The sequence below is a fragment of the Triticum dicoccoides genome, chromosome 3A (genome assembly GCF_002162155.2).
Source record: "Triticum dicoccoides isolate Atlit2015 ecotype Zavitan chromosome 3A, WEW_v2.0, whole genome shotgun sequence".
NCBI classification, from domain to species: domain Eukaryota; kingdom Viridiplantae; phylum Streptophyta; class Magnoliopsida; order Poales; family Poaceae; genus Triticum; species Triticum dicoccoides.
In genome coordinates, this window is record NC_041384.1 from 713,986,254 (window position 1) to 714,009,734 (window position 23,481).

Below are 23,481 nucleotides of genomic sequence, written 5' to 3' on the forward strand. Positions count from 1 at the left end.
CGAGGTGGGATAGCGATCGAGATGGAGGGGGATCGAGATCGAGGTGGGATAGCGATCGAGATGGAGTGGGACCGGATCTGGCGAGGTGGGATAGTGTCCATGAAATTAAAAAATATTCATGATAGTTCAAAAAGTGCCCATGAAATACAATCGAGAAATGAAGTCTACGATTTAAATACAATCGATCTTAGCTAGCTATCTCTTCACAATCTTCTTGCCCTTCCCTTTCGCAAATGGAGTTCTTCTATGGAACGGACGTCCTTTAGGTAGGGTGGTCCTGCTTCTTCTTGTGGTGTATGCTGCTACTTCATCATCGTCGTCATGTTCGATCCTCGGGTCGCCGTACTTGTCGAAGTCTTGCTCATTGGCTACTCCATCCATTCCGATGATCTTCCTTTTGCCTCTCCTCACGACAACACGACTGGGCTTTGGCGGGTCGGTAATGAAGAAGCATTGGTCCACTTGGGAAGCCAGTACCCATGGCTCATTTTTCGCGGTGACGTTTGCGCCCGCGGTCTTGGATTTGGCTTCGGGTATAACCATGGTGGTGAAATACCGGTCTTCTTTTATGACGTTCTTGGCCCATCTGACACGAAACATCGGGACCTTCTCTCCAGCGTAGCTCAGCTCCCAGATCTCCTCGATCCTTCCGTAGTATCTGTCCTTGTCGTTACCGGTGTAGGATTCCATCGTTACCCTGGAGTTCTGATAACCATCGCTCTTCATGTCCTTGGCCTCGGTGTAGAATGTGTAGCCATTGATATCGTACGCCTCATAGGTCATTAGGTTGTGCTCGGCGCCCTGTGACAAGGCGAATATGAGTTGTTCTTCCGCGGAAGAATCCTCATGTAAAGGGCACGTCAGAAGCTTCTGCTTGAACCAACGCGTGAAACATGAGTTGTGCTCTTTGAGTATATCTCCGTCCGTCCTCTGTTGGCTTCGGTCATTGTACGTCTTCTTAATAAAGGTTTTGTGCTGTACCACCCAAGGATCGACCACGTCTATGTGTTGTAGCGCGACTAGGTTTGCTCTTTCAAAGTCGGCGAGTTGACCATCGCAGTCGACATGCATTTCACGGCGACCCTCACGGTAACCCCATCCAGCGAGCCTGCCGAGGTGCCTGTTGACGGGCAGACCAACGGGGTTCTCGATGCCTAGATAATTCATGCAGTAGGAGATGCACTCTTCGGTCAGAAAGCCCCTGGCTATGCTTCCTTCTGGACATGACATGTTGCGAACGTATCCTTTGATGACACCATTCATCCTTTCGAACGGCATCATGCTGTGCAGGAACGTCGGCCCGAGTTAGATGATATCCTCCACTATATGGAAAAGCAGATGCACCATAATGTCGAAGAATGCGGGAGGGAAGTACGTCTCAAGCTCGCATAGTATCACCACGATCTCTTCCTGTAGCCTTCTGAGTTGCCTCACGCCAATCGACTTCCGAGAGATGACGTCGAAGAAGTTGCATAGGACAAATAGCGTTTCACGGACGTGCGTGTCCATGATCCCACGGATTGCAACTGGAAGTATCTGTGTCATCAGCACGTGACAGTCGTGAGACTTCATCCCGCTGAACTTCTGCTTCGCTGGGTCTAGGTATCTGCTTATCTTCCCCGCGTAACCGTAAGGAAGTTTTACTCCTAGGAGGCAGGTGAAAAACTGCTCGATCTCCTCCTGACTTAGAGTGAAGCACGCGGGAGGGTAGTCATTTCCGGTCTTCTTGGCCTTTTTGCCTTTGCGACGACTTTCTGTGTCCTGCTTCGCCTCATCATCATCATCATCATCATCATCATCATCATCATCATCATCATCATCATCATTAGTGTGAAGCTCCTGCCTGATGCCCATTGATTTCAAGTCTGCCCTTGCTTTCGGCCCATCTTTGGTCCTCTCTGGCATGTTGAGCAGGGTACCAAGCAGACTCTCGCACACGTTCTTCGTGATATGCATGACATCAAGGCTGCGAGGCACACGGTGGATCTTCCAGTACGGCAAGTCCCAGAAAACAGACCTCGTTTTCCATACCTTCAGCAGCGGCTCTGGCGCCTTTCGCTTCTTTCCTGGCTCTGGCGCCTTTTGCTTCTTTCCCGGCAATGGGCAGTCTTTCCAATTTTTCAACAGCTTATCTATTTCCTCGCCGCTCCTCGTACACGGGCGTTTTTGGGGTTCGGTTTCACCATCGAACAGATCCTTGCCTTTCCTCCACGGGTCATCGTCGCGAAGCCACCTTCGATGTCCCATGAACACGGTTTTCGAAGACCCGGGATCTCTATCTAGCTGGCGATACGTTGTGTCATCCATGCACCTTACGCATCCAGAAAATCCGTGGACTACCTGCCCCGCGAGATATCCGTAACCGAGATAGTCGTGCACCGTCGTGAGCAGTGCGGCTCTCATAGGGAAATATTCTTTCTCTGCGGCGTCCCACGTATTGGCTGGCGTTTTCCATAGCGTGTCAAGCTCCTCTTTCAGCAGCCCCAGATACAGATTGATGTCGTTCCCTGGTTGTTTCGGCCCTTCAATTAGCATACTCATGTGAATGTACTTCCTCTTCATGCACAACCAGGGGGGAAGGTTGTACATCCACACAAATACAAGCCAGGTGCTATGTGTGTTTCTCTGGCTGCCAAACGGATTGACTCCATCGGTGCTCGCGCCCAGCATGATGTTCCTTGGATCGTTCCCAAATTCCGAGTCTTCGAAGTTCAACGCTTGCCACTGGCTCGCATCCTTAGGGTGACTCAGCATCTTGTCTTTTTTATCTATCTCCGGATCATTTGCGTCATCTTCTCGCTTCTTCTCCTCCCTATCTGCGTGCCAACGCAGGAGCTTTGCTACCTTAGGGTCCGCGAAATAGCGCTGCAGACGAGTTGTGATCGGAAAGTACCACACCACTTTTCGAGGAGCTTTCTTCCTCTTCTTGTATCGAGTGACGCTGCACACCGGACATATGGTAGACTCCGCGTGCTCGTCCCGATAAATGATGCAATTGTTCATGCACACATGGTATTTCACATGCGGTAAATCGAGAGGACACACAATTTTCTTCGCCTCCTCCAAACTGGTCGAGCACTTGTTCCCCTTGGGAAGATGTTCGTGCCAGAATGACATGTTCTCGTCGAAGCATGCGTCGGTCATTTTGTGTTTTACCTTCATCTCCAGAGCCATGAGCGTTACTTTCAGGCGGGTATCCTCGGGCCTGCATCCTTCATACAATGGAGTAACCGCGTCTAACTCAAGTTGATCCATCTTGGCTTTCTCTCGGGTGGCAGCTCTGGCGTTATCCGTCTGCTTGAGAAGCAGCTCTTGAATATGAGGGTCCTGCACCCAGCCCATCGATGGTCCAGCGTCGTCTACTCCGCCGGCATCATCATCTTCCTGATCATGCCCGTCGCCTGCTCCGGCATCTTCCTCATCATCATGTCCTGCATCTTCTACATGATGACTGTGTACAGCATCACCGTCGTGATCATCTCCTGGGGATTCTTTGTCTTCTCGCCCGCCCGAGCCGCGGTGGTTGTCTTGCTGCCCTTCCTCATTTCTTGCCCGGCCCCCATGGACGACTTCGTAGTCATCTTCATCACCTTGCCACCGATAGCCATCCATGAAACCACGCAAGAGCAGGTGGTCCCGCACCTGCCCGGAATCCGGGTCCGCAATAAGGCTCTTCAGCTTGCATCTTCGACACGGACATCTTATCTCCGTCTCGTTCTTTTGAAGCATCTCGGCCTTCGCGGACCTCAAAAACCAATTCATGATGCCTTCGGTCATCGTGCGGACCATGGTCACCTGCGGGGTAGAGCAAAACGATATTTTAGAACCAAACAAAAATTTGGCATGACTTTCCCTAAAAATAGGACCAAAAAGAATGCTTAATGCGAAAATTCTCGCCGAAACGGAAATGAATCAACATTTCGGCAAAATATTGGCAACTATCGCATTTCAAATACCGGTACACCTCCAAACACAAACACATTTGCAACACCACAAACATATGCAACACCACGAACATACATAGATCTAGCTAGGCCGTAAAAAGTTCATGTGCACATTGTTGTAGGGAGAACAACATAAATATAGCTTCCCCCCTTACTTACCTATTAAAACAAGGTAATTTAACCACTTAATTTGAATGAATCTATGGTGGAAATGAGGTGAAAAAGAGGAGGCACCCGAGACAAGGAGGAGGTGGAGAGAATGAAGTGGGGAGAAAGTGAGTGTGGGTAGGAGAGGGCTGTCCAAAATATCTTGTTTCTGCCCACTTACTAATGGCGCACCAGCACTAAATGCGCCATTAGTAATCCAGGTAACTAATGGCGCACCTTCTGGCGGTGCGCCATTAGTAGTTTTGCAAAAAAAAAATACTAATGGCGCACTGATCCGCAGTGCGCCATTACTAGATTAAACTACTAATGGCGCACTTTATCCTGATGCGCCATTAGTATGTTTGGACAGGCGCACTAGTTAAATTTTTTTAATACTAATGGCGCATCCTTTGCACCGTTCACCATTAGTAGTTACAACTACTAATGGCGCACTACGTCCGGATGCGCCATTAGTATGTTTGGACAGGCGCACTAGTTCAAATTTTTTTTCTTGGTACTAATGGCGCACCCTTTTCCCGGTGCGCCATTAGTAGTTACAAGTACTAATGGCGCACTTTATCTTGATGCGCCATTAGTATGTTTGGACAGGCGCGCTAGTTCAAAATTTTTTTTGATACTAATGGCGCACCCTTTGCCTGGTGCGCCATTAGTAGTTTCAACTCTAATGGCCTATCAGAAGGTGGTGCGCCATTAGTATATACTAATGGTGCACCTACTCTCTGGTGCGCCATTAGTGTCAATCCCATCTATAGCCCTTTTTCTAGTAGTGAATCCCCCTCCGGTAGATCGCTGGAAAAGGCCCCAAGATGGGATCTCACGGGTACAGAAGGTTGCGGCGGTGGAAAAGTGGTTTCGTGGCTCCCCTGGATGTTTTCAGGGTATAAGAGTATATATAGGCGAAAGAAGTAGGTCGGTGGAGCTACGAGGGGCCCATGAGGGTTGTGGAGCCTACCCCCCTGGGCGCGCCCTCCTACCTCGTGGTTGCCTCGTTGCGTCCCTGACTTCTACTCCAAGTCTCCTGGATGACATTTGTTCCAAGAAATATCCTCGCGAAGGTTTCGTTTCGTTTGATATTCCTTTTCTGCGAAACACTGAAATAGGCAAAAAAACAACAATTTGCAATGGGCCTTCGGTTAATAGGTTAGTTCCAAAAATAATATAGAAGTGCATATTAAAGCCCATTAAACATCCTAAACAGATAATATAATAGCATGGAACAATAAAAAATTATAGATACGTCGGAGACGTATCATTCCCCTTTGAGAAGTTAATGGGAGTCCTAAAGAAATATGTCCGTAACCGCGCTAGGCCAGAAGGAAGCATCTCCATGGGCCATCAAACAGAGGATGTCATTGCGTTTTGAATTGGTCTCCCTCAATCGCGGTATGAGGGGTGACTGACTGGAAAAGGCACGCTAGGAGGGGACTCAATAATATGTAGGGACATGCATTCTTGGTCTCGAGCACACTACACAGTTCTACAGAACTCTACCTTGGTGACCGCGTATGTCTATGAACACAAGAACATTCTACGCTCCAAACACTCGGAGCAGTGTGATGACTGGATTACATGTGAACACATCAGGACTTTCGGCAGTTGGTTGCAAACACGTCTCAGGGGTGACAACACTATTTCTGATGAGCTGTACTCGTTGGCCAGGGGACCATCTTCGACTGTATTGACTTACAAAGGGTACGAGATAAATGAGAATACATTTTACATGATCGCCCAAGATCAAAAGAGCACCAACCAAAACAGCGATGTCCGCTTTGATGCAGCAACCAAGAGGGAAAAGGACACATATTATGGTTACATAGTGGACATATGAGAACTTGACTACGGACATGATTTTAAGGTCCCTTTGTTTTAGTGCAAATGGGTCAATCTGTCAGGAGGCGGGGTACAGGTAGACCCACAGTATGGAATGACAATAGTGGATTTGAACAATCTTGGGTACACAGATGAACCATTCGTCCTAGCCAATGATGTGGCGCACGTTTTCTATGTTAAGGACATGTCTACCAAACCGAGAAAAAGAAAAGATAAGGAAGCGAATACATCATACGATGAGCCAAAGCGCCACATAGTTCTTTTAGGAAAAGGAGACATCGTGGGATTGGAGGGCAAGACAGACATGTCTGAAGATTATGAAAAGTTTCATTAAATTCCTCCCTTAAAAGTCAAGGCTGACCCAAGCACCCCGTTAAACGATGAAGATTATCCATGGTTACGACGCAATAAGCAAAGGACACAAGCGAAGAAAAAGTGAATACTTCCTCTCCACAACTATTATGATGATGCCTTTGATCTAGAATATCACTGCACGTACATGTGAAGAAATGAAATGCCTTTTGTAACAGATGAGTTTTCGTATGAAACCCTGATACTTCGAAAGAGATTGTCCGTTTTGTACGCGAAGTGCATCCATTTTTTGCCATAACCCTCTCAACTTTTTAGCACATGCTATGTAGGTGAAATGATGATACCATGCCAACTTTCGACCTTTTCTGAGTTCATTTGTAGTGCTTTTCAATTTCAGGGTCATTTAGCTTACAAAAATAAGTAAATGCATGAAAAATACCAGATGAAGTCAGAAAGGGTTGAAAATTGATGGTGTGGTATGAATGGTACAATTTGAACACACAAAAAGTCTGGAGTTCAAATAAGTTCAAAAAATGAAATCCCTTTGTAACAGATGAGTTTTCGTCCGAAACCACGATACTTCGAAAGAGATTGTCCATTTTGTACACAAAGTGCATCCAGTTTTTTTCGTAACCCTCTCAACTCTTTAGCACATGCTATGTAGGTGAAATAATGATACCATGCTAACTTTCAACCTTTTCAGAGTTTATTTGTAGTGCTTTTCAATTTCAGGGTCATATAGCTCAAAAAAATCAATAAATGCATGAAAAATAACAAATGAAGTCGGAAAGGATTAAAAATCGATGATGTGGCTTTGAATGGTGCATTTTGAACAAACAAAAAGTCTGGATTTCAAATAAGTTCAAAAAACTGAAATACCTTTTGTAACAGATGAGTTTTCCTCCGAACCCCTGATACTTCGAAAGAGATTGTCCATTTTGTACACGAAGTGCATCCAGCTTTTGCCGTCACCCTCTCAACTTTTTAGCACATGCTATGTGGGTGAAAATGATGATACCATGCCAACTTTCAACCTTTTCATAGTTCAATTGAAGTGCTTTTCAATTTCAGGATCATTTAGCTCAAAGAATGAACTAAAACAAAAAGAATGAACTACCTTTTATGAAACTCTAATAGCAAAAAGAATGAACTAAAAATAATCAATTAAAATATTCTGTTATGATCAACTAAAACAAAACTATAATACTCTTCAACTGCAAAAAGAATGAATTAAAATATTCTGTTATGATCAACTAAAACAAAACTATAATAATCTTCAATAGCAAAAAGAATCAACTAAAAAGCTTTTATATCAACTTAAATCATCAAAGTATTTTTTGTTCAAAATAGTAATAGCAGAAAGAATTATCATAAATAATTTTTTTGTTAGAAACTTTAATAGTAAAAAGAATTTTCATAAAGATTTTTTTGATAGAAACTAAAATAAAAAAAATCTGTTTTTGAATATAATGATAAAACACAGTAGTATTAAATAGCAGGAAAAAGAATCACTCAAAAATATATTTTTTAGTGAATTTATTCACAAACTAGCGATTCACACAAATTTCAAAGAATTCAAATTTAAACTATTCAAATTTGAAAACTAATGGCACTGACAGAAAGTTTATAATTTTTCTGACCTAAAAAATAATAATTTAAAAATAAAGTAAAAAACAAAAGAAAATAAATAATGCAAAAAACAAAAATACTGGAAAAAAAATTAAAAAATACCGCCTACTAGGCCACATGGCATGCATACGACTAGAAACCCATATGTACATGGGCCAGGATGCAGGCCTGATAGGCCCTACATGGCAGTGACACGGGTAGGCAAGTACTGCCTGCAATTAGAGAGGAGCTCAGCACCTCTGCCGCAACGTAGCTTATAAACAGGTGTTGAGCTCTCTCAGCTAGCGAGGCGGGACTAAACTCCCACCACACCACCGCTGTACCACCCTTTCGTCTCGGTTGGTGGCACCAACGAGACCAATGCCCACCTTTGGTCTCGGTTGGTGGCACAAAACAATACGAATACCCATCTTTGGTCCCGGTCCGTGCCACCAACCAGGACAAAAGGTTTCTGCTTCCCGCCCTTTGGGCTGCTGAAAAGAGACCTTTGGTCCTGGTTGGTGGCACGAACCGGGACCAAAGGGGGGCATTCGTCCCGGTTGGTGCAACGAACCGGGACCAATGCTCTGTGTATATAAGCAAACACTTGTCAAAATTTTCATTCTCACATCGCAGTTGCTCCCGATGACGCTGACAACATCGACGCCGTCCGCCGCCCCTGCCGTCTCCTGTGCGTCGCTGTCGCCGAGGTTGTCCCCGAGCCCGCGCGCCCCTGCCTCGCCCCCGAGCGCACCGGCCGGCCGCGCCCCTACCCCAACCAGCCCCCACCGTCGCTGTCACCGTGCCATCACTGCCCCCGCCATCGCCCTCGCTGGCCGCCCCCGCTGTGAGCCGCCGCCGCCCTGGCTCTCTGTGATGATTTTTATGCGATTTTTTATGTGATGATTTTTTGTTCATATATATAATGTATATATGTATGTGGATATATGTATGGATGGATGTGGCTATGTATGTATGGATATAATGTTCATATCATTTTTTTGTTCATATATGTATTAATTTTTTTATTTAGATTGTTAGTAGATATCGATTTTAGGTTAGTTGATTTAGTGCATTTTAGGTTAGTTGTACTGTTAGTGCATTTTAGGTTAGTGGAGAGGAAAAAGGAAAATGAGGAAAAAGAAGAAAAGAGGAAGAAGAAGAAAAGGAAGGAGAGCAAAAAGGAAAAATAAGAAGAGAAAGAAGGAGAAGAAGATGAGAGGAAGAAGAGGAGAAAAAAATGAAGAGGAAGGAGAAGAAAAAAAGAGGAGAGGAAGAAGGAATAGAGGAGAAGAAGAAAAATAGAAGAAGAAAAAAAAGAGGAGAAGAAGAAGGAATGGAGGAGAAGAAAAGAATAGAAGAAGAAAAAAAAGGAGAAGAAGAAGGAATAGAGGAAAAGAAGAAAAAATAGAAGAAGAAAAAAAAATAAGGAGAAGAAGAAGGAATAGAGGGGAAGATTATAAAAATATATTTCTACCATCCATACTACACTTGTATCACCATCTCTTCGCCGAACTAGTGCACCTATAAAATTTACAATTGTATTGGGTGTGTTGGGGACATAAGATATTTCTTGAATTTGGTTGCAGGGCTGTTTGAGAGAGACTATCTTCATCCTACGCCTCCTATGGATTAATAAAACTTAGGTCGTCCACTTGAGAAAAATTTGCTACTGTCCTACAAAACTCTGCGCTTGGAGGCCTAACACGAGTCTACAAGAAGAAATGTTGCGTAGCATACATTAGTGGGGCGGGGGCGACGACGGCTCGTCCTTGATGCGGTGTCCAGGACGCCACGGTAGTGCTGGGGCGAGGCCGGCTCGTCCTTGACCGGCCGGAGTGGGGACTCCAACTCGCGCTTCACGTGATGATGCGGAGGGGACAATGATTCCTCCTTAACGCGCACGCATCGGTGATGGTGGCGACGGGCCCCCATGTGACGGAGCGAACGCACCATCATTATCTCAATTTGACGGACAAAACTTTGTCTGTTAGAGCGGCCTCAGAAAGGAGTCGGGGTGGCTGCTGGTCCTCCTCGTCACCGAAGGAGATGACGATCTCGTCCTTGACGGAGGAGCCGGCCGCAGTGGATGCCGAGGGGCCTAGAGAGTGTGTGTGGCGACACCAAGAACCATCGTAAGAGGAGCTTCCCCCGAATCCGCCTACTGACACGGAGCACCATGGCTTCGGCTTCACCGCTAGGCTCGAAGAGGAGGAGGGGGCTCAGGCAAGTTGACGGGGGAGGGAGGCGGCGGTGCTCGCCCAGGGGGAGTGTGTCCCTATGCGTCGCCAGCGCACGGCTTAAATAGCCGCGGCCAGGCCAAATAATGGGGCGGTCAGGACGCTTCAATGCGGCACTACGGCCGAAGTTGGTTCCTTAGGACACGGCGACGCCCGAGAGGTCATGTCCGTCAGCGCCGCCCTCCCGTCCGATCAAATCGCGGTATCAATACCGGCCTCTGCATGCTCTAGGCCGGAATGCGGCACGGCAAGTGGCGCGGGCGTTGGATGGAAAGCGCGGGAGAGGCGGATGAATTTTTTTTGGTGGGCCATGGCGGTCAGACGCGGGCTTGGGAGCGGTTAAAAACGCCCACAAAGGTCCCCACACTTGTTTTCGGTTTTCGGGAAAAAACATGCCCGGGTGGCCTAGCAGACCGATATAGGCCCGTGTTTGATGACTTCCGTGATTCGGACATATGCGGACGGTTTGAGGGTCGGTGTTGGAGATGCCCTTAGTACGTAGGTAATTTGTTTCTAAAGTTCACATAAATGTTCTTGTGGTGTATGAAGACTGTTCCATTGTTGCAAAGCAAAAAATTCGCTATCGTTTTGGACTGACATGTAATGCAAAAGATCACTATTGTGCAAACAAAATTGTTCTTGTTGTTTGAAGTCGTAAGAACAGGATTTCTGTATGGAGAAACGATCTGAAAAGGAAAAACTTGTGTGCCGTGTGATCTTTAGCCAATCATGATTCGCAACTACGGTTCTAGTGATTGCACACTAGACCGGGGCAGATTATGGCGTGGCCGGAGAGAAGTGCAGATTGTGCTGATGTTCAAACAGTTAGTATCTTTGGATGCTTCGTTATTATGTCACCGGATGGATACTCGGGTTATTGGGGTTCATGCCGTGTCACGGACTCACGGGTGGGTGGCGTGTAACCACTATCTGATTATCTTAGCATGTCCTGATCGTCTGCTGATGCACACGTAGCTTAAGATTGGCATTCTAGTTTGGTGTTTTGGCAGTAGATAAACACGCAAGCGCTCCACTGGTTACAACTTACAAGACGTATCATGTGGCTGTATATGGTCGGCAATCTCCGTGATGTTATATATGTTGGCTGCTGGCAAACATACATTACATACATAATGGAGACTTCTCTGAATCTGATGATGGAAGACGAGTTTTAAAAGCATAGGCAAATGCATCTCGTGACCACGGGCAAGGGTGTAAGCTCCCTCCATCCACATGTGAAGCGGTAAGGTTGCCAATCACGGCTCCTCGTCCGCTTCTCCACCCGTCGTCTCCATTCATTCCTTCCTTGTTCCTTTTGATGATTTGATCCAGAGTAGTACACGAGGAGAAGAAAGTAGGTTGCACCTGACCTATAAATTCGCACGCCCCCCAACGGCATTTTTAAGCATTTAACCACAGGAGTAGCTGGCAGGCACTCCATAACCAGCCAAAGGAGCAAGCAAGCAAGCAATGGCAACGGCCTCCTCCTACGTCCTCGCGGTCGCTCTCCTCTGCCTGCTCGCCTCCGACGGCTGCTGCGGCTGCCCCTGGTTTCTCCCTGCTACATTCTGCCCTGGACCTACACCTGAGCCCACACCTACACCAAATCCCGTTCCCGCTACACCTGCATCTGCCCCCGCCACCCCCAGCCCCGGCCCCGTTACACCTCCACCTGCTCCGGCTACCCCCAGCCCAGGCTACGGCTCTGGCAGCACCAACGGTTCTACCAGCGGGTGGCTGGACGCCAGGGCCACATGGTACGGCGCTCCCGATGGCGCCGGGCCGGACGACAACGGTGGCGCGTGCGGGTTCAAGAATGTGAACCTGCCGCCGTTCAACGCCATGACGTCGTGCGGAAACGAGCCACTCTTCAAGGACGGCAAGGGATGCGGCTCCTGCTACCAGGTCAGCCGCCATTGCGGTTTAGTTGATTGACAGAGTGCCAGTGGCAGTACGCCTCCAAACTGATGCATTGATCTTGGATTATTGCCTGCAGATAAGGTGCGTGGGCAAGACTCACCCGGCGTGCTCCGGCGTCCCCGAGACGGTGATCATCACGGACATGAACTACTACCCCGTCCCCCGCTACCATTTCGACCTCAGCGGCACCGCCTTCGGCGCCATGGCCAAGGACGGCCGCAACGACGAGCTCCGCCACGCCGGCATCATCGACATGCAGTTCAAGAGGGTGCCGTGCCAGTACACGGGGATGTCACTGACGTTCCATGTGGAGAAGGGGTCGAACCCGAACTACCTGGCGATCCTGGTGGAGTACGGGAACGGCGACGGCGACGTCGCGCAGGTGGACCTCATGGACGGCGGCGAGCCGACGGTGGCATGGAGACCAATGAGGGAATCGTGGGGCTCCATCTGGCGCCTGGACACGCGCCGCCCGCTGCGGGGGCCCTTCTCGCTGCGGGTTACCAACGGCTCCGGCAGGTCGCTCGTCGCCGACCAGGTCATCCCCGCCGACTGGCAGGCCGACGCCGTGTACAGCTCCGCCGTCCAGTTCGATGATTGATCGCGTCGGATAATCCATGGAAGGCATGCACGTCCATGCATGCAAGGATTTGAGCTGAGACGTTGCTTGTGACGTCCTGTGTGTGTCCTCGTCGTGTACTACCTACTTACTTCCTTCGTCCGAAAATACTTGTCATCAAAATGGATAAAAAAGGATGTATCTAAATGACAAATATTTTCGTACGAAGAGAGTACGAGTTATCATTTATCGCGTCTTACTATAAATTTACATTTATAATGTTATCATGCAAAAATAAAAATGTTTGTAATATCTACTGTATTATATACACAAGTTTACTATATCACTTTAGTTATATGTAAGGTGCCTGAAAATTAAATTTGGGTCGGTCAATTTTTCTGGCCAATGATTGTTGCTCCAAGAATCGTGCTCATTTTTTTGTCTGTTTTCATTTGGAAAATTTTTTGTCTGATGCGTGGTATGTCTTGTTTTGGGCTAGGAATTTTTGACTGACCTAAATTTTGGGGTTAGTCAATTCCTCCACGGGCTAATGCCCAGTTAGCTGTGAGACCGAGCAGTACTTATATATTTTTATTCTTGCATATTATAAAAATAAATAAAAAACGCTCAACTGGCCGAATGCCTTCACTATACAACACATGTCCTTGTGGGTTCCACGCACTCTCCACCTCCCTTAATTTTTGAAACAACGCCCAACTCCAACATCTTCTTCCCCACAGCTCTCATCTCTCTCTCTCACACAAAGATCGGCGTGGGCACGGTTGACGCTGGGGCGTTGCGTACTCGTGCAGGAAGATGCCGATGCGGCCGTCGTCGGTGGATGGGAGGAAGATTGTGGCATGAACGACAGCGGGGGAGGGCGGAGTTCCGCGCGGACGGTGGAAGGCCTAACACTTCCTTGCAAGCCGCCTGCAGCGGCGGCTCGCCGGATCTGGCCTCCGCGTTGTGCATCGGAGTCGACAGCGCTAAGGCGCTGGAGGGCAGTATTGTTGTCGGAGAAGGTGATTTCGGCGGCGGTGGATTTTCCCAGTTATCCACTGATGGACACGTAGTGTTGCCCTTATAAAAAAGCGCAATTTCTGTGTAAACGGTGTGCAAAGTTTACATTTTTTTTCTTTTTCTTGAAGGGTAATTCCAATGACAGTAGTTCATTCTTACTTAGAAAACTTTATTATTTTGATTTTTTTGTTTTATTTCTTCTTAAAGGGTAATACCATTGCCATTAATTCAATCATCCTAAGAAAATTTTATTATTTTGATTTTGATATCATTTTATTTCTTCTTGAAGGTTAATACAATTGCCACAAATTCATTCTTTCAAAGAAAAGGAATTATTTTAATTTTGTTACAGTTTTTATTTTATTTTTCTTTCTTCTTTAATGGTAAATACCAATCCCACTAATTCTTTCCTTCTTCGGAAATTTCCTTTTTTTAATGAAACTTCCACTATCATATCCTTATACTTTCATACTATAAAAACTGCATTTTTGTGTAAATTATGTGCAAATTTAATCATTATTAGTTTTATTATTTATTTTACTTTCTTTCTTCTTTAAGGGTAATACCAATGCCACAAATTTATTCTTTCTTAGGGAAATTTCTTTTTTGCATAATTCTATTATGACATGCTTATACTTTCATATTACAAAAAGACAATTTTTCTGTAAGTTGGTGTAATTTTTGTCATCCTTTGTTTTAGTTTTTCCAAAAAAAATCTTAAAAGGTAATACCAATGCTACTAATTCATTCTTCCTTTGAAAAATCTTCATTTTGATTTTGTTTTAGTTTGAATTTCATTATTTTTCTTCTCTAAGGGTAATAACAATATCACTATTGTCGACTACTCGCTTCATTTATTTTTACTTTACATATAAGTTTTGTCTTAAGTCAAACTTCGTAAAGTTTGATAACATTAGAGGAACAAATATGAACATTTATTCTATCGATCAATTTATTGCATCACAGAATTAGTTTTCATTTTGTATATCTTTTGTATTATAGATGTGATATATTTTAATATAAAACTGGTCAGACTTTATGAAATTTGACTTAAAACAAATTTATATGTTGAGTAAAACGAAAACGGAGGAATGAAGCAGCGTTTTGGCACCCGGGCTTATCTATTCAAAAACTTCTGAACTTTTTTGTGGTGAAATATGCTTGAGTATGTAATGTCCGTGCCAAATTTTATCATGTTTGGACATCTCAGTAGCTCGCAAAAAAACAAATTGGGGTCTGTAAGAAAGTTTACGGTTTGAGCACTGTTTAAACCGTTTTTGTCTTTTTTGCCACAAACTCCTCAGATGTCTGAACACGATGAAATTTGGCATGGATATCACACACTTCAGCATCTTTCACAAAAAAAATCCTCTTTTTTTTGAATTTTTTAAAATTGACTGTTCATCGGGAGTAGAAGAGCCCGGACTCAGAAATGAATATTCGGTGGAGGGAGCACTATATCTCTCCTTAAAAAACTACATTGCTGAATATACCGGATACAATTATTTGCAGACTTTGGTAATATATACTGTTCTAGAATTTTATTTGAAACATTCATAAGCCTGTTATTTTTTGACCTCAGATTCATAAGCCTGTTAATATACGATGGAGACAGAGAGCGCGCATCCAGTCTAACTTTAACTCTGCATCAACTGCTCACCACCTGCCTCCTCTTGATCCTGGCCATGAAGCCGTTCTTCACGTGGAGAATGATGGAGATCTTGGGCTCGACGACGTGCCCTGGAACGGCGTCCACCTCGAAGTTCCACACCACGGCGGCCGCCACGGTCTTGAGCTGCACGAAGGCCATGTCCTTGCCCAGGCAGGTCCGCGGTCCGGCGTTGAAGGAGGCGAACTTGTACGACGGCACGTGCCGTGGCTTGCCGTCCTCCCCGATCCACCGCTCCAGCTGGAACTCCCGGCAGTTCTTGCCCCCACACGGCCTCTATCCTCCCCATCGCGTATAGCGACACAAGGATCTTGTCCCCTGGCCGCACCATATGCCCGCTCGGCAGCGTCTCTGTTGGCCTAGTCCCGACACCGAGTATTTTCCGGCGATGATGATACGACCGACTACGAACGATGATGACGATGACGAACCAAAGCTGGCTATTGAACCGTACCCCTTGCCGATGCAATCTCGATGAAGTACTGTTACGCCGATTTGCACCGCACCACAAGAAGCTGACCTGATCGATCCACTTCGGTGCAAAGCTAGCCTCAACCTAGTCTTAGCTGCTGCCGATCGATTCTCCGTTGAATCCACATGCAAGTACACTACAGCTTCCGGCTGGAAACACAATGCACGCACACGAACACGAGTCTCTCTTTGATGGCCACAGATACGTATTGTACCTGGTGTTTATTGTATTGATTTAACTCACGGTCTTACAAGTCTAGGGGTACATGCATATTTATATGCTAAAAATTGCTAGTACCTAACCGACTAGGAGAACTACTAAACCTACTCGGTTTACGATACTAATCCTAGTCTGCTAGGTGGTTATACATGGACACACCTTCGTGTTTAGTTCCAACAATCATCCCCTAAACACGACGTTGTTACGTTACAGTTCGGACACCGATCCTTCTTCGCATCTTCAAGAACTCTCGATCCAAAGTCTTGGTCTGGATGTCCGCCAGCTGATCATCGATGCGGTTGTAGTTGACCTCCGTCTTCCCTTCTTCCACGCAGTTCTTTATGTAATAATACATCGTATCAATGTGCTTGCTCCTTTCACGTCGCACTGGATCGTCGCGTAGAAAAATTGTACTCATTGTCAACATTGAGCACCACTGGTTCCGGATCTCTATTCTTGAGATCACCGTGTAGCCTCCCTAGTCATACACCTTGATACTTTGCTTCACTTGAAGTCGATATCACCACTTTCTGCTTTCGTGATAGCCAGTTTACTATGCTTCCACCAAGAAAATATGCCACGCCCGAGGTACTCTTACGGTCGTCAACAATCCCTTCTTTGTCACTACCACTGTAGCCGAGTAGTTTTACCATCTCCTTCTTGCTCAGCTCAAGAAGTGGTTCCATTGAAGCGTCAACTGAATTGCAATTTTTCATGCCACTGCTTTTAAGTACCTTCCTTGCATATGCCTCCTGGCATAATGTGATCTCCTCCGACTTTTGATGTTCCTTCATCCCGAGGTAGTAACTCAAAATACCAAAATCATCCATCTTGAAATTGCCAACTAGTAGACGATCCTTTTCTTCACCTCTCTTATATATTGCATGTTCTAGTGAGGCTTTCTCAAATCCAAGAAAAATCATCGTCTGGAGCCATCGGGCTGCGCGCACGTAGCCTACCAGGCATAGCTCTCTTAGCTTCACTCGCTGGGAGACAGAGGGCTCCTGTTTGTAGGGCGCCTCTGCTACTCTGACGCGGATACGACAACCGCAACACCAGGCCCGGCCCTGAGGGAGGGCGAACGGGGCGGCCGCCCCGGGCCCCCGCTGCCAGAGGGGCCCCAAAATGCGGAAGTTCATGTATTGTCTTTGATTTCCTTTTTTCTATGATTTCCTTCCATAATCTGTGATTTCTTTCTTTAATCTACGATCCTATTAAATAGGGGCACTGTTTACTCATAATTTCCTTCCTTACCAGCGAAGCTGTGGTTAGGAAACACGTAACAGTTATTGTATGCGACTATTTAGGGGTAGTTATGAATAAAAATCTCCTAATTTCCTTCCTTCCACGAGACTACTAGCCTACAACCATGCGAACAGAGGCCAAAAGCGAGGGAACGGATCGGCCCTTGCGTGGCGATTGATATTCATCTTCTTTCTGAACTTGCGATAGATATTCATCTCCTGTGTGTGCATGGCGCCACCGCCTAGAGTTATAGCAGGCCTGAGTCGGAGGAGTACATGACTGCCGGAGATAACCACGCCGTCGTCTCCCGTGCAATCATGCTAACTCTCCGGAGACAAGTTACAAAGACCTGCAAAAAAATGTATAGAAGTTACAAAGAACAGAAGGTATGTCTCTGAAATCTGTTTATACATGTAGACTATCCCCTATAAGATTTTAGCATGATGATTAATCAAAATTTATAAATCATTATCATCATTGACTCTTCACTGTGGCAACTCTGATAATTGTTTTATTAGATAGTGCTTATACATAAGTATGATTAGGGTTATTAATTTTTTAGTTCAGCAACATGCTTATAATTGAAATGGGGGAATAAGACAAGAGGCTTTACATATCAAAGCAGTGATCATGGGCATTTAAATCATCTGCTAGTCTTGCCGATGGACCCACTTGTAGATTGTGATAAAAAAATTAGGTTAGTCTCAATTGAATATATTAGTAAAGAAAACAACTTATACGAAAAAAAACTATATTTTGTTTGGCTGAAAATTCAACATATTTTTTCTATGTTTATGTTAAGGCTTTTCGGATTAGCACCTAGTTTCGCCCCGGGCCCTCGAAATCTCAGGACCGGCGACACCATCGCCTTGGTATTCTTTGCACACACATGCAGCCGCTCAAGCACCAGCATACTGTGCTTGGTGGACTTCAGACGCTATGCACGCCGTTTTATCTCGTCGACGCGTCGCGGAAAGGCCCCTGAAGCATAGCATCGACACGAGTTTTTGAATCATAATCTTGATATCAAACTTTTTCTTCACAGAGCACGATGATTTCTTTGACCAACGCTTGAAGAAATGGATTATCCTTGTCCACGAGTTAACACATCAACATCATGTCACTTTCATTATCTTCTTGGACAATGAGCGCCCTCTCCTTCAGGCGATTCTTTGCAGTCCGACTTGAAGTGCCCAAGCAGATTACAGTTGTAGCAACGGATCTTTCTCTTGTTGAACTTTTTCTTCTTTGGCTTGTCCGACTGTTCGTCGGTGTTCTTTGCGGGATGGTACTTTCCGCCGCTATCAGACGCCTTGTCAAAATTGTTTTCCTTGGAAACCATTGACTGCCAGTGAGCACGCGTTAGCATCAGGTACTCTCCCTGGTCACCGTAACTCAGTTTCATCCGCTCGTCATGTGCCTTGAAGCGACCAACCAGATCATCCAATGTGAGAGTCTTGAGATCAGCACATTGCTCGATCGCTGACACAATCGGCATGTAGCGCGGTGGAGCGGCACGTAGAAAACGCCGAACCACGGAGATGTCCTCCAACTTCTCTCCGAGACCGCGAATCCCGTTTACCATCGAGGCAACCCTCGCTGCGAAGGCATCCACCGTCCCATCTTCTCCCATCCTCAGATTCTCGTAACTTTTCAGCAAAGTTTGCAAGTTCGCCTCGTGCACACGCGAGTGCCCTAGATGTAATGTCTTGAGTGTGTCCCATGCTTCCTTCGCTGATTTCTTCGAGATTAGATGCTGCTGCACGTCCACCGGCATCATCGAGCAGATGGTCATGATAGCCTGGCGATCCTTTCGATACAAGGCACCATCCTTTAGGTACTCATCACCGCCGGGGTCGACAGCTTGCCAGAGCTCATTGGTCTCGAGCGCCCACTCCATCATGGTTGCCCACACCACGAATTTCCCACGGTCGAATCGGGGATACTCCAATCTCACCGGAGCAATAATTACCTTAGCCACACCGAAGTACTCCGCCAACTACTTGGTCTTCTCGTCGTCCAACATGACCTTCTTTTACTAGAAAATCAATCTTTCTCTAGATATTAATTGTTGGCTCAGTCTCAATATGGAAGACTTTCCGAGGACGATGATACGACTGACAACGAACGACGAACAAAGATGACGAACCAATGCTGGCTACTGAACCGCACCCTTTGCCGATGCAACCTCGACGAAGTACTGTTACACCGATCTGCACCACACCACAAGAAGCTGACCTGATCGATCCACCTCAGTGCAAAGCTAGTCTCAACCTAGTCTTGCTGCTGCCGATCGATTCTCCGTTGAATCGACTCGCACGTACGCTACGGCCTCCGGCTGGAAACACAATGCACAACATGAACACGAGGCTCTCTTTGATGGCCACAGGTACGTCTCGTACCTGGTGTTTATTGTATTGATTCAACTCACGGTCTTACAAGTCTAGGGGTACATGCATATTTATATGCTAAAGAATGCTACTTTCTCCGTTTTAAAATAAATAACCTAATTTTGTACTAATTTTATAAAGTTAGTATTAAGTTGGGTCATCTATTTTGAAACGGAGGAAGTAGTACTTAATCGACGGAAAAAATATATATGAGACCAGGTTACACGGGCTAGCAGGTGAGACCCATCCTGATGAATGATACGTGGCATTCACAAATCATAAAGCATCTAATCCCTTCTTCCTCTGATTTCAAGTGAGGATGGGATAGATGTTTTGTGATTTGTAAATGCCATGTGTCATCCATCAGGATGGGTCTCACAAGCTAGCCCGTGAGACCTGATCTCATATTATTCTTTTCCCTGACTGACTAGGAGAACTACTAACCTACTCGGTTTACAATACTAATCCTAGTCTGCTAGGTGGTTATACATGGACACACATTCGTGTTTAATTCCAACAGCCTCGGCGGCGCCCACGCCCTTGTGCTCAATCGGCACGAGCGGGTACAGCCGGAGCGACTTGCACAGGGCCGTGTGTAGGTACACCAGCCGGCCGAGCTCATCCGGGTTGAAGGTCACCATGCCGTCCAGGGTGGTGGGTGCTGTGGTCTTGATGGTGTCGAGCTCTGCAAGTATCTTGGACACCACGCCCGGGTTCCTGGTGAGGAGGTAGAAGAACCAGGTCAGCGCTGACCCTGTCATCTCCCGGCCGGCGATCATAAGGTTCATGGCCGTGTCGCGGAGGAAGGCGTCGACGACCGCGCCGGCATCGTCGTCGTCTTTGTCGTCGTCCATGTAGGAGGAGAGCAGATCCGCCGAGTCCTCGATCCCGCCTCTGGCCTTGCCCCTGGATCTGGGGTCCATTAATCACATTCTGGGGCGACAGAAGGTGGAACATGCACCTGAATTTTCACGATCTTGCCAAATTTGAAAGAAATTCTTGAGCTTAGTGATGTGTTCTCTAGTTTTAAGTTTGACTGTAAGCAGCAAGGGCAATCTGCGCGCTCACTTATGTGCTAATTAAGCAGGCTATGATTTCTCAATGTGAGAGTGCCTGGATTTGCCAGGCGCCAGCTTTTGTAGACCTTTTTTTTTAGCGAAAGAGGGGTCGCCCCTCCGATTTTATATAAAGTAATCAAATGGTCTCTTACAAGCCCCAAACTACAGCTACAAAAACTCGAAAAGAACTTAAGTTATAGCCATATACATAGTTGGGACAGGAGGATCCCCTGCACAAACTGAGATCATGCAAAATCAGACATGATGGCAAGACAGCTGCTAGAAACCCTCCAGACTCCAAACCAGAAATCAAGAGATAACAGTTCAAACCCGGACTAGCTACGAGGGATAAGAAAACAATGCAAATATAAGCTTCCCAGGTCTCCTCTTGTTGATCTGAAGAAAGAGGATTTGAGTATCTCTAGGATGATCCAAAATTTTAAAATTCTAAAATTAATCGGCCTGCCAATCAGGTGGCACATGAGATTGCGAAGTTTATTTTTAGTAGTAGGTCCGTTGGGATTCTTGCTAAGACTGTTCCATCCTGTGTGGCGTATGCCGTAATGAATGATTGTAAATGGAGGAACAACTTTGAAAACATCAACAACAAAGGAAATTTGCAGTCTTTTTCCACCATTCAAAATCTGAAGCACTCTGACCTCCATCCTTGCTACGCATAAGCTTTTGTAAATCCTTGCATCCACCATGACTTATTTGTTGTTGATCAGGTAGTATGAGCTTTTTTTGAACCCCAAACCATAGAACAACTGTTCTACGGGTATTTTCATTAATATAATAAAGTTTACATATATACAAGAGCAAGAAAAAAGACTAGATCCTAATCAACCAATGCCTTGTCTAGGAAACATGGGATAACTATTGTGATTGTGAGGATGTGATTGTTCCTGCTAACATCACAAATGAGCGCGTCAAATGTTTTGCCTTTATTCTATGTTGCATACGCGACAAGTCTTTCTTAGAGCATCTCCAATAGGCGCGCAATGCGTGGCGCACTAAAATACCTTTTACATCACCGGAATAGCCAGTTTTTGCGCGCCGCGGAGTGCTGGCTCCCGCGGCCGCTGCAAAAATTACGCATGCGCCGCTCCAGCAGACGCGCTAAACTATAGCGTGCACGAGCAGCCGGCGCTTGCCATATGTTCATTTTGGAGACAATATGGTGATATTTTCAAACATCAAAACAAGACATAGCATAGTTAAACATCACCCAAACAAGTTCATGACATAAAAGTTCAAAATCATGCCCACATCATCATCCAACCAAGTTTAAAATTATCGAACCAAGTTCATGACATAAAAGTTCACACAAACAAATGGCACATCAACAATCATGCCTCATCCTCATCTTCGTCCTCCTACCTCTTCCTTCGATTCTTCATCCTCATCTTCGTCCTCCTCTGCCTCCGATTCTTCATTCTCCTCTTCATTGTGTCGCGTTGCATCATCATGGGGAGCTCGGAAGGTGTTGGTAAGATCTCCACCGGCATCATGCGAAGGTATGTGAGGCACACCGGAAGGCATGCGTCCACCCATGTCAGCAGGAGGTGCTCCCATGCCTCCCATGAGAGAAGCAAAACTCATGCCTCCCATGGTAGTTCCTAAGCCACCCATGCCTCCCATGGCCCCCATGGTAGCTCCGAAGCCACCGATGCCTCCCATGCCACCCATGCCGCCCATGCCACCCATGGCTCTTTTTTGGACCAAGACTTCTTCACGGGCAAGATTGACGTAGTCCTTTTGCTTCTCATCGAGGGTAGATGTGTCCATGAAGAACAAGTACTACTCCCATTCTAACAATCTAGTTCGCTCCTTCATGGCCAATTTCTTCTTCTCCAATTCCACCTTCCTCTCCTCGGCCGCCACCCTCCTCTCCTCGGCCGCCAACCTCCTCTCCTTGTCCGCCGCATCTTGGTTCCTTGCCATCTTCCTTACCTCGTCCGCTTCCTTTCTTGCGATCACAATAGCTTCCATAGCATTTTTAGCTAGGCATCTCCTTTCCTCTTCTTCTTCTTTTCTTTTTTGTCTTTCTTGCATCCATTTGGTATCTTCGGCTTGGAGTACACAACCGAGTTTGGTGCAGGGCTTCTCTTGCCGTCATCACTTGATGCCTCCTCCTCATCATCATTCAAATCAATAGTTCGCTTGCGTTTGTTGCTCTCCTCATCATCGACACCATCACGGGGCTTCCATTTCTCATCATCCTTCAACGCATCATAGCAATGAGGCAAGGTAAATGGTCTCCCTTTCTTGATCTTCCCATTCTTGGTCTTCTTCTCCTCTTCTTGAAATAAGTTTTGTGCAATAGTGAGCTACAAACAAAAGAACAAGTTAGCACTTGAAACACCAAGAAAAAGCATGATGAACATGGAAGAATCATGAAAGAAATGGCACTTACCCTATCTCTATCATTAGTGCCACTTGGGTTTAACGTGTCAACCGCCTTAAGTGCGGCCGCCCACCTTTGACAATCTATGTTGATTGTTGACCACCGAAGCGAAGAGATCTTTCCGAGCGGTCAATTCCATTTTTGTTGTGTAAATCAAAGTGCTCCTTCATCCGGATCCAATATGCATCTCTACTCTGATCCCCTCCAACGGTGGCATCCCTCGACACTTGCAACCATGTATTGCATAGCAAGGTGTCTTCGTCCATGGTGTAGTTGCCCGCTCTTCCTTTTAGTGCATCGCCGATACTCTCACCATCCTCGTCCACCTCAAACTCATGATCATCGAAATGCACATCATTGTTTTGAGACCAATGGGAATTGTTGGAGCCAACACCCATAGTTGACATATATGTCTCATCA

General features: G+C 46.1%; 1 protein-coding gene and 1 pseudogene across 1 annotated transcript; one reads left to right on the forward strand and one right to left on the reverse strand.

Annotated features, from left to right (window-relative positions):
* Positions 1-11,526: 11,526 nt before the first annotated feature.
* LOC119270403 (expansin-B7-like) lies at positions 11,527-12,943 on the forward strand. The gene is made up of 2 exons (XM_037552406.1): positions 11,527-12,007; positions 12,099-12,943. The coding sequence occupies exons 1-2, from the start codon at positions 11,573-11,575 to the stop codon at positions 12,621-12,623; spliced, it is 960 nt and encodes a 319-aa protein (XP_037408303.1). The 5' UTR covers positions 11,527-11,572; the 3' UTR covers positions 12,624-12,943.
* Positions 12,944-15,249: 2,306 nt separating this feature from the next.
* On the reverse strand, positions 15,250-20,519 carry LOC119273068 (annotated as a pseudogene).
* Positions 20,520-23,481: the final 2,962 nt, after the last annotated feature.